Source organism: Diplotaxodon limnothrissa, linkage group LG3, assembly GCF_057381915.1.
Source record: "Diplotaxodon limnothrissa isolate DT_005_m linkage group LG3, D_limnothrissa_male_GT1.1, whole genome shotgun sequence".
NCBI lineage: Eukaryota > Metazoa > Chordata > Actinopteri > Cichliformes > Cichlidae > Diplotaxodon > Diplotaxodon limnothrissa.
In genome coordinates, this window is record NC_140598.1 from 15,630,176 (window position 1) to 15,641,611 (window position 11,436).

Below are 11,436 nucleotides of genomic sequence, written 5' to 3' on the forward strand. Positions count from 1 at the left end.
TATTTCCAAAGTGTGCCAAATTGGACATTACAAATTAAAGTCTACTCACTGAAATTACTGGGGAATGTCTGCTTTGATTTTGATGAGAATCTCATGACAGTACTGAGGATTTAATGCAGTTGGACTGCTAAAAATGATTGAATGCGGTTGGACCGCTAAAGGATTTAATACGGTTGGACCGTGGAAAGCAGTTGGACTGCTGAGTGATTTTAGTATATTAGGGAATTTGGTTATTGTTTGGGGTGGAGCCCGTATTGGTTATAAGGTTGGACCTGCTTCAGTCTTACACTTTTTTGGCTGTTTTACTGTTGTTCCAAAGTATTATAAATTATTCAAGAACGTCAGTTGGACTGATAGGAAGCACAGTGCTCAGAGGTAACGCTTGCCAATGCCAAGGACGCTTAGGCATTGTCCTCGAAGAGGGATAGTCAGTTGGTCACTGTGGAGCTTGGGGCACTCCAGAATAACTAGGAGTTAGAGTCTCCTTACCGTTTGGAACGGTAGTCTGCGCTTTTTTGGCCAGCAGAAGTTGGACTTCGGGCGAGTAACTTTAACTTAAAACTTCGGGGTAAGCCTTGGCTGTGAAATGCCAAAAATAGAGCTTCAGGCAAAGTTTGGGTTGGTTGACGCTTTTAAATTGAGTTAGGGATTTTAGAGATGAGGCCAGAAACTGTTGGACAGATACTGGTTAATTGATCACAAAAAAGTTGGACTTTATCGGTTGGACCGTTAACTTAAATTTGTCGAAATTGTTTAGGCGCTAAAGCTGCCAGATGTGACAGTGGTTGTAAATATAAGACGTCTTTGTAATATAAAATAAGAGATCTCTGTGTGAAAGGAGTCTGAGGCAGTGCTGGAGCTATTTTTAGACTGTGTGTGTGTGAGTGTGAAAATGCAAATTAGTCAGCAGTGAACTGTTTAAACCACAGTTGGTTTTACAAATACTGCTGCAAACATTGTTGAGTGTGTGTTTAAGACGCCATTTATGTTCATTAGAGGGCTATAAATAAAGTTTTGAGTTGCCGTAGTGGATGTATAGTAATTGACTGAGTTTTGATATATAAATATAGTGAGTGCACTGTATATATTTAAGACTAACATATTACTTTTAGGAGTAACCTCTCATCAGCAATAAATGCTGGTGTGTTTTATTTTTTCTATTCTATGTGTGTGCTGTGAGAATTAATAGAGGTTTCAATTGTTTTCTTTGACTTGCTCTTTCTGATTATGAAAGGCATGTCTGAAATACTCTTAGGAAAGCGTGTTGTGAGTATATTCCTCAACTCTTGTCACAGTTTAAGTGTGTGAATGCTGTGAGTAGCAGGCTTTGAGTGATTGGGTGTGATTTGTACAAAATAATAAATAATAATAACACTATGAAAGTTGATAGTAGAGTGAGTGCAGAAGTGGAAGTGTGAGAGAAAAGGCGGTGTGTGTGTGAGACGATCTGACAAACGCAAAGAATTTAGTATATTTAGAAGTGTGTGCGTGAAATAAGGGTGAATTGTTTTAGATCAAGACTTAGTAAAACAAGAGTTTTATTAGCCTGTAAAAAAAACAAAACAGGAGAGATAGAAACAGAAAATATGGTTCTGAGCAGCTGCAAGGTTGACAGGAAATGGTGTGTGTGACAGGAACTTTGCATGCCCATAAAAGGAACTGACTGTGACAAGTGAGCACACAGAGAGAGAAACATACGAGTTAAACTCCAGGCAGATGAAGCAAATGGAGGTTTTAAGAAAAGAAATGAAAAGGATATTAATTGTATGCTTTAGTGTGTCAATACAGGTGGACTTCTTTCAACCTAGAATCTTGAGTACAAAACCATTGATTAACAGAATTGGGAGGAAAACAGGCCAGATTTTGGCTTAAAATTTTACAGCTTGACCTCCCACTTGTCCCGATCCTGAGAAGAAGCTCATAGGACAGTTAATCTCCTGATGAAGACCGACAGAACATCGTGGACTTCAAGAATTAACAGCAGGCAAAAGACAGTGCAACTGAAACTACACTGACGATACCAGCAGCAGCATGGAAGAAAAGCACGTGATGGAAAATGCACGGTGAACTGCAGGCTGGTAAGAACAGTGTGACATAACTGTTTAAAGACACTGAATGGGATATTTTGCCAGGCTGGGATTTAATCTAAAAGGAAAATACTGAAAAGAGCAACGGAGAAGAAACAGAGAAGAAACAGACTGTGTTTGCTGGGGATCACAAGACAACAAAGGACACTAAGAGAAGGGCACAGGGGCCAGTGGGAAGGTGAAGCCCAGACGAGTTCGACTGCGAGAATAGAGGGTACAATTGGGTTGAAATTGAAGCCGGAACTCAGGATGGTTTAGGGATGTCCACGTCACAAACAAAGAGGTAAACAAAAAGAAGGTAAAATAAAGAGAGAAAATAACTGACAATTACATTAATGAATAGAAGACACACATACAGATATTACATAGATTTATTTTTAGGATAAAGGGGAGAGCTTATACGTAGAAATGACTTTTTATACATATTGCATTTTGTGCCTTTAAGGGAGTTGTGGCTCAATTCGTCTCTTGTGGGTCACGAGCCTTTGGCTAGCGCTATGATTAGCCAATCTACTGTGAGGATGATATGAGTTATTGAAGGATTGCACACGCTTACAGACATATAGAGTCCATAAACACACATGACAGTATTGATTCCAGGCAAAAGGCCTCAAATTAATTTAGCGTTTAACTGAACTTGAGCTGGCCCTGTAACAAGTGACAGAAAAGAGGAACTGAATAGGAGTTTCTTGCTTTAGAGAAGGACCAAAGGAAGGAAAGCATATATTTTGGTTAAGTCTGATAAACTAGAATGAGAAGGTATTGTTACATCAAAGGAGCAAGATGAAATAAAAAGGCTGTACCAAAAACAGGCTATAACATAGGAAATGTGAGTTTTAAAATGAAGTTAGTGTTAACACACAGGAGTTGTTTCAAGGCAGCGTTTAGCTGTGATAAAATGTATGCAGGAGTAATTGCTTATATGTTTAAACTTAATTGATTAAAGTGGTTGTTTTTTTTTTGGATCTTTTAGTAGAATAGGCACTTATAATGATTTTCTTGTGAAAGGAGATTCTAGGTCAGAGTGGAGGCCTTGCAGCAGCGAGAGTTCTGTGTACAGGATGTTGATGATTAGATAAGGCAAGCGACAGGAAACGCATGCAGGGACGTGAAAGCAGCGTTTTAAGAGTTTTAAAATGATGAGTAACGTTGAAGAATATATATAAATACAAGTCAATAAGTCAAGAAGATAATTAGGATCAGGCTTTTGATTAAAGAGTCCAAAAGATGATAAGTTAGGGAGGTGCAGGAAAAGGTGTTTGGTTTGCTTTATAGAAGATCTCGGCGACCACAGGGGGGTGAGGATCCTGGAGGCCCGAGGCATGATGGACCACAAGAGAGGGACGCAGAAAAAACCTAATCTTACGCATGGAGTGTTCTCGAGGGGGAGCTGGTGTTTATTACTGGACCACTTAGATGACATGAGGTTGTCTGATTTGCTGAGCCAGAGGACGGCTAGAGAGGGTCAGAGCGGGAGTGGTGACCCCGATGTCCATGATGCCATGGATGGACATGGAAGCAGCTGAGTGGGCCGAGGAGTGACCCAACACAATGTATTGTGACCTCTGGTGTTCCAGAGGTCGAGAGAGGGAGTATTGAGATTGGAGAGATATTTTGCTGCTATTGTTAAAGGCTCATGTTCTCACTTAGATCATCGATTTCTACTTGCATTTCTTTCTGGGAAAAATGGGGATTACTTTGGAAACAGGAAGTATTTTCCCCAATAAGCAGCCCTGGATTAGTAAATCACTCCAACATGTTCTCAGGCAGAAGAAGCTGTCTTGTTATGAGGGAGAGAAGAAAAAGATTGAGGCACAGAAACTTGTTGAAAGAGAGATAAAGCAGCTAAAATCAGGTGTAAAAGTAAAGCAGAGGATGAGCTGAATAAAGGACACTCAAGGCTGGCTTGGAAAGGAATGAAGTCCATGGTGGGGATGCAGAACAAGGAGCAAAGATGAATGTGATGCTGAATCAGCAGAAGACTTGGACTCATTTGATTCCAGCTTTGATATCATTGATTTCAATGAAGAGCTTTGTGATTGTAGCAAAGGGCTGGTAGCTCTGAGAGTCCCACTGATGAGGTGTTTGTGTGGAAATCTCTTAGTGGGACCACAGAGAGAAAAAGCCCTGGTCCTGATGCTGTGGGAGGGAAATGATTGAAGTGTGCTGTGAGGAACTGACTGGGAGATTTTCACACATTTTCCAGTCCTCCTTGGAACAACAGGAAGTTCCCAGCATATGGAAACAAAGGTTAAGTGTCCTATGGCACTCAGTGATGATGGTGCTGTGGCCCCACCACCTCCACCTCTTTGTAAAGGAACTAACTGTAATCTGAAGCTTCAAATGGGACTAAGACTTCCTCCACTAGGTGGCAGTGTCTGATGAGAAAGTGTTAGTGGAGCTGGCCTGGAGTCAGAAACAGGAAGATGCAGGATTTGGGCTGAAATGGGGAAAAGTGGTTCGCACTAGTGCCTTAAAGCAAGAAGGTTGTAGGTTGAAGCTTGTTGGCCTTTCTGTGGAGGTTGGATGTTCTCCCACAGTCCAATGAAATGCTGCTTAGGTTCATTGGTGCTTCTAAATTGGCTGTAGGTGTGGATGTGAGAGAGTGCTTCTCTGTCTCTCTCTGTTGGCCCTGTGATGGACTGCTCACCTGTGCAGGTGGACCACGCCTCTTGCCCTATGACAGCTAGGGCACAGGCTGCAGCCCTGTGAGCCTAAGCTGAATAAACAGTTAGCAAAAATGATCCATAGATGGCCTGAAATCCCCCAGTTAGCAGTTTGGTAGATAGCTATGACATGCTAATCCCATCCAGCAGCTGTATTCTACCTGTAAGCTGATCCCTGCTGAGCCAAAGCACTTTTTCATATACAAATTACAACCTTTAATAGAAACCTATTGGTCAGCATCTTATTAGCCTGCTGTTAGCTTCATTCCACAGAAAACTGAGAGAAACTAACAGAGTTGATAAAGAATAAAGAGAAATGTGCTGATTTAAAGCCTTTGAAGTGCTTCAGATGATCTCTGTCCACTTCTGTCCACTCATTCATTCATGTAAGCTTTCTAATGCAGCTTTGATCTTCACAGTCTGCTTCATGAAACTCATTCTAACCCTGAATGTCAGAGTGTTCCTCCTTCTCTTTCCCATCATTCATGCTGGCAGTGGAGGAGATTTGGATGTTGGACTGTGTTTTGGATGATGTGTGTATGTTTGTGTTGGACTGCTGTCTGTAAAGCAAACGCACATTTTGCTTTGGATTTCAGTGTCAGACAGACTTTAAGGTGGAATGAAGAGTTGGAGAGTTTCACAGTGAATTATCCAGTGGAGGATTTTTCTTCTTCTTTGAAGGTTTGAAATGTGAACATTGTTCTGCTGCTGTCAATGGACTAAACCAGAGAAGAAGAAAACAGACTTTACCATGAAGATCCTCAGTGTGGATCAGTATAATATCAGCCTGATGTCTGCAGTTTAGTGTCAGCACAACTTTCACATCATATTCATCTCAGCACAACTAAAACATGCTGACTGACCTCAGAGTTTCAAGTCCACATCCTGGACTCTCCAGGAAACCACACAGATGCTTCACTCCTGAATCCTGCAGCTTGTTGTTGCAGCTCAGGTCCAGCTGTCTCAGATGGGAGGGGTTGGACTTCAGTGCTGCTGCCAGATAATCACAGCTGATCTCTGACAAACCACAGCCCCACAATCTGTATAAAGAATGAAAGATGTAAGTTTATTAGACAAAGTGTGAGCTTGAAATCATTCAGTGTTTCATCATCTGTTCAGAGCTGAAGAAGGTTCAGAATGTAGAAGTTTAGAAAATGGAAACTCCAAACAGCTGAAGCCAACAGGAAGCAGCTTCAAACAAACACAACAAGAGAAAAAACTCTGAATGTTTCACATTAAAGTCGTACATTTCTCATAAAAACAGGACAAAGACTTGAAAAAGTCGTGTTTTTCCTTCCAGGAACCACAAGGCTTCACTTTTAAAGGTGAAGTGTGAAAGAAATGGACATATTTGAAGTCCAACACCTTTTTCCAGTCACATTATTAAAGCAGACAAACTACAAGCTCATTTTCATTCCAACAAGTCATCTTCTGACCTGGACTAACAACACTGGTCTCTATGTGCAGCTGGCTGTGAGACCAGTGCTCAGGGAGCGTCTACAAAGTGCAACACTGAAAGAACATCACACACTCATTTGCTTCCATCATCCAACCTGAAGAGGAAACAGAGACGCCTCCCTTTCAAAGTAAAAGCTGCTCCTTTTGGACACAGTATCAAAGAAAGTCTACAGTATAACATAGAAAAGACAGAACAAAGTTTTGGTTGTTTTTAAATTGTGCAGAAATGAAACTACACTAAGCTCAATTATGTGACAGACATTTCATCCCATGTCAGTTTGGCCTCATCCTGGGCCGGATTATCCAGCACACACTCTGACCACAGGCCCAGGGGCCACGCACAGCTGGGCTCCATCCAAGAGACAGGAAACAAACCAACACAATAATAAAAGCACCATGTGATCTTCTTACATCTTCAAGACAAACATAGTAAAAACATGAGCACATTTGTTTCCTGATAAAATGATGTGACAGGTAGAACAGAGTAAAGTGGTGGTGTTACAGCCTTTCTCCCCTCTGCTGCCGAGGCTGTTAGTCTCTCCCAAACTCAGCTACAGGACTTCCAAATGAATGAAAGCAGCAGAAGTGGCTTTACAAATGAAAGAGGAAGAGGAGAAGAAGAGGAGAGGGAGGCCACCCTGACCATCACTCCAGCTGAAAACATCACACTTCCATTAAAGTTGGTGAGGAAATGTTGAGCAGGATGAGCTGCTGGCTAATCTGGAGGCTGTAGCAGCAGCTCACAGTCACAGTGGGTTTCCACTCATGAAAAAGCTCTGGCTGCTTCATTTCTCATCTCATATCAGAGACTTTAATGCTTCACTGAAGCTGTACTGTGATGCTTCCATATCCCAGTGAGGCCTCCATAATGATTTCAGCTGTTCTGTACACACACTGTGTGCCCTGTATGGCTCAAAGTCTCTGCAGCCTGTTTTTATCTGCTATCATCAGATCTTCATCATCCTCATTCACATCCCTCACACACTCTACAGCCTCATCAGCACTGACTTCATCTTCACTGACTGATGGAGAACAACATGAACCTGTGGAGGCTGAAACACTGTCCTGTCAAACATCTCCCCGTCACCACTCCACTTCTGTCAGCCTTTAAATGAACCCTGCTCAAGTCTGTCACTTCTGTTTGGAGCCAAAAGGAAAAACTGTTGTTCAGTCGTTTGGAAAGACAACATTTCTGAAAGCACTCAAACTTCTTCACATTTGTCTTCAGACACATCCTGAACATTTAGGAACTAAAGAACGTTTCAAACACCAAAGACCTGAACTATAGAAAAACAACAACAGCCGCAGTCAGTGAACTCACCTCAGAGTCTCCAGTCGACAGTTTGGACTCTCCAGTCCAGCACACAGAAGCTTCACACCTGAATCCTGGAGGCCATCATTTCCACTCATGTCCAGCTGTGTCAGATGGGAGGGGTTGGACTTCAGAGCTGAGGCCACAACTTCACAGTGAGACTCTGAGAGTCGACACTGAGTCAGTCTGTGATGATAGAAAATATAAAATGTGTTATTATAAAAGCAGAAAATCTGCATTATAAACACAGACTGAATGTATATGAAGACAAAACAGAGTGAGGTCATAATCTGATGAATCTGCTCTTCACATCTGTGCTTCAGCTCCTCTTACTGTGTTTGACATGACACAACGATTGAGTCTCTCTCAGACCTGCAGACTTTTAATGAGCATCTTTGTTTGGCTTTAATCTGCAGATGAAGGAGGAAGATGGTGTCACATTTAGGCTTCCATAATGTCCACAGTCTGTCACTGAGATCTGATCCAGAGTCAGAGTGAAGACACACATTTGGACTGTTTCCTGTTTTGACTCCAGAACATTTTGAATGAGTTCAGCTCAGTGAAGAGTTCCAGCTGGAAAGATGATCTCTGTTTGCTACCTGCTGTCAGGTACGACTGTTCACGTCCACACGCAGGAAAAACCTGCTGACTGTTACCAAACGGAGCAGAAATCTCATCACTGGACAATAATGATGAATGAACTCAGAGCTGCTGATATCAGATCTGATTTCAGGGGAACTAAACACAGAAATGATTGGCTCATTTGAGCTTTCTGAGCCATTATCTGCTGCTGTGTCGCTAGTTGGCAGAAAATGATTTGTATTCCTGTTCAGGGCTTCAGTGTTTATGAGTCCAGATCCAGGTGACAGCAAGTCAAAATGATGTTACCTGTCTGTGTCCAGCAGCAGCCTGTATTCACTTTGAATATTGTTATAACCTGACATGGATCAGTTTGTCTTTGATTGGTTTGTAAATGTCACTGTTTCCATTGGACCTGAGTGACGTACAAAGACAGAGAGGGAGAGAAAGGAGAGAGAGGATGGAGACAGCAAAGAGAGAGCAAACACAAACAGGTGAGAGTGGACAGGTGACCAAGGTCAGCAACCAATCAGAGAGCTTCTGTTTGACCCACAGTCACTGATGATGACTGCACATAACCAAGCAGTGTGTTACTCTGATATCAAATATGGATCCTGCTCTTATAATAATGATCATCAGATGATGTTATTGTGTTATTTTGTAGCTGAATACGATGTTTGTGTGATTATCAGTGAAAGAAGCAGTGAGGAGGATGGAGAGAGAGAGAGGACAGAGGCTGAAGTTAGAAACACTAAAAGGATTTTTCATGGATTTCATGGATGATTTGAGTGATTTCCAGCAGGACACTTAAACATGTCAGTGGACGTCCTAAAGAACATATTCACTGATATGAAACGTGTCATTGAACAGGATTAATATCAGTGGAAACATGGTGGAAACAGCTGTGACTGCATGGATGTGACACACTTCAAATCTGTTCTCCACTCTTGGATTTGGGATCCATGGAGCTGCTGCTGAGTCTGTACAATAAAGGAATGGTGTGGAAGGTTGCAGCGTACGGACACAAACACTTTGTGCTTACAATCTGATTTTATTTTCAAAATTAAACTACTAACCTACACTGATCAATGATGTTAATGATCACATCTGGACTCACCCAGCCTTTCTGCAGTTCCTCACAGCTGGAATCAGTCTCTGTCGTCCCCGCTCTGATGTGTTGTACTTAAGCAGGTCCAACTCATCCAGAACCTCCTCTGACATCTGCAGCATGAAGGCCAGAGCTGAGCACTGGATCTCAGAGAGTTTCTTCTCTGATCTGTTCTCTGACTTCAGGAACTCTTGGATCTCCTGAAATAATGAGAGGTCGTTCATCTCCATCAGACAGTGGAAGATGTTGATGCTTCTGTCAGGAGAGATTTTATATCTGTTCATCTCCTTCAGGTTGTTGATGACTCTCTGGATGGTTCCTGGACTGATCTCTGTCTGACCCAGCAGACCTACTAAGAGTCTCTGGTTGGACTCCAGACAGAGGCCATGAAGGAAGCGAACAAACAGGTCCAGGTGGCCATTTTTACTCTGGAGGGATTTCTTCATGGCTCGTTTAAGGAAATCATCCAGAGAGGACTCGTTGTATTTTTTTCCCAAAAAGTTCTTCAGCACCTCTGTCTTCCTGTTGGTGTGACAGTGGAACATGTAGACTGCAGCCAGAAACTCCTGAATGCTCAGATGAACAAAGCAGTAGACTGGTTTCTGGAAGATCACACACTCTCTTTTGAAGATCTCTGTACAAACTCCTGAGTACACCGAGGCCTCTGTCACATCCAGACCACACTGCTCCAGGTCTTCTTGGTAGAACATGATGTTTCCTTTCTCCAGATGTTCAAACGCCAGCCTCCCCAGCTTCAGAAGAACTTCCCTGTCAGCCTCCGTCAGCTCCTGTGGACTCGTCTCACGTCCCTCATGGTACTTGTTCTTCTTCCTCTTTGTCTGAACCAGCAGGAAGTGTGAGTACATGTCAGTCAGGGTCTTGGGCAGCTCTCCTCTCTGCTCTGTAGTCAACATGTGCTCCAGAACTGTAGCAGTGATCCAGCAGAAGACTGGGATACTACACATGATGTGGAGGCTCCTGGATGTCTTCATGTGGGAGATGATTCTGCTGGACAGCTCTTCATCACTGAATCTCCTCCTGAAGTACTCCTCCTTCTGGGCATCAGTGAAGCCTCGTACTTCTGTTAGCCTGTCAACACATGTAGGAGGGATCTGATTGGCCGCTGCGGGTCGGGAAGTTATCCAGACGAGAGCCGAGGGAAGCAGATTCCCCTGGATGAGGTTTGTCAGCAGCTGGCTGACTGATGACTTCTGTGTGACATCAGACAGCAGCTTCCTGTTGGTGAAATCCAATGAAAGTCTGCTTTCATCCAAGCCGTCAAAGATGAACAAAAGCTGAGAGACAGCCAGCTTCTCTGCTGTGACCTTCTGTAATGTTGGATGGAAAACATGGAGCAGCTCCAGAAAACTGTACTGCTCATCTCTGATCAGGTTCAGCTCCCTGAATGAAAGCAGAACCACCACACTGACATGTTGGTTCTCCAAGCCCTCTGCCCAGTCCAGAGTGAACTTCTGCAATGAGAAGGTTTTTCCAACACCAGCCACGCCGTTGGTCAGAACCACTCTGATGGGTCTCTGTTGGTCAGGTAAGGCTTTAAAGATGTCCTGGCACCTGATTGGAGCGTCATGGAGGGCGTCCATCTTGGAAGCTGTCTCCAGCTGCCTCACCTCATGTTGGGTATGAACCTCTTCACTCTGTCCCTCTGTGATGTAGAGCTCAGTGTAGATGGTGTTGAGGAGGGTTCTACTTCCTGTTTCATCACTTCCTTCAGTCACACGTTCACATCTCCTCCTCAGACTGATCTTATGTTCATCTAAAACCTCCTGCAGACCAACATCTGCTGAAAGAAAGAAAAACAATGAGACTAAAGAGAAAGAAAACTCTTCAATGTCTGAACAACACAAGAAGTCCAGTTTTCAGAAATGAGTCCATCAGCAGACAGATGTTCAGTCTTACTTTGTACACAGCTGCTCTGACTGGCTGTCTGCAGTCCAGCTCTGCTTCTGGATCTTTCTCCACACTGTGCAGAAGCTCTGATGGTGACACAGAAAAGTCAAAGTGGAGATACTTCTGTCCACCTTTGATTAGACTCATTATAAAAAGGAAACAAAGTTTGAACACAGTCATGTTTCCAGTTCACTGACTTACATTTATTCCATGGACACTCACTCTAACCTGAAGCACAGCTACAACCCAACATTGTTGAGGCCTCATCTCCTCCTTTCCTGACTGTAGAGGTTAAATATGCAACAACCAACAAATAAA

At 43.0% G+C, this 11,436-nt stretch overlaps 1 protein-coding gene across 2 annotated transcripts; it reads right to left on the minus strand.

Annotated features, from left to right (window-relative positions):
- Positions 1-5,597: 5,597 nt before the first annotated feature.
- On the minus strand, positions 5,598-10,826 carry LOC146634663 (protein NLRC3-like). Of its 2 annotated transcripts, XM_085342728.1 has the most exons (3): positions 9,220-10,826; positions 7,533-7,709; positions 5,598-5,793 (listed from the first exon to the last, which is right to left on the minus strand). In XM_085342728.1, the coding sequence occupies exons 1-3, from the start codon at positions 10,809-10,811 to the stop codon at positions 5,598-5,600; spliced, it is 1,965 nt and encodes a 654-aa protein (XP_085198854.1). In that variant the 5' UTR covers positions 10,812-10,826. The 2 variants fall into 2 exon arrangements, with proteins under 2 accessions (XP_085198854.1, XP_085198845.1); XM_085342719.1 differs by lacking the exons at positions 5,598-5,793; positions 7,533-7,709 and adding an exon at positions 8,454-8,517 and having other exon boundaries at positions 9,220-10,811.
- Between the last annotated feature and the right edge of the window lie 610 nt (positions 10,827-11,436).

Excerpts from the sequence above, each read along its gene's own strand:
- LOC146634663 (XM_085342728.1), bottom strand. The coding sequence starts at position 10,811 with ATGGACGCCCTCCATGACGCTCCAATCAGGTGCCAGGACATCTTTAAA. Across the intron at positions 7,710-9,219 it reads AGGAACTGCAGAAAGGCTGG|ACTGACTCAGTGTCGACTCT; the intron begins GTGAGTCCAGAT and ends CTATCATCACAG. Across the intron at positions 5,794-7,532 it reads TGTCGACTGGAGACTCTGAG|ATTGTGGGGCTGTGGTTTGT; the intron begins GTGAGTTCACTG and ends TTCTTTATACAG.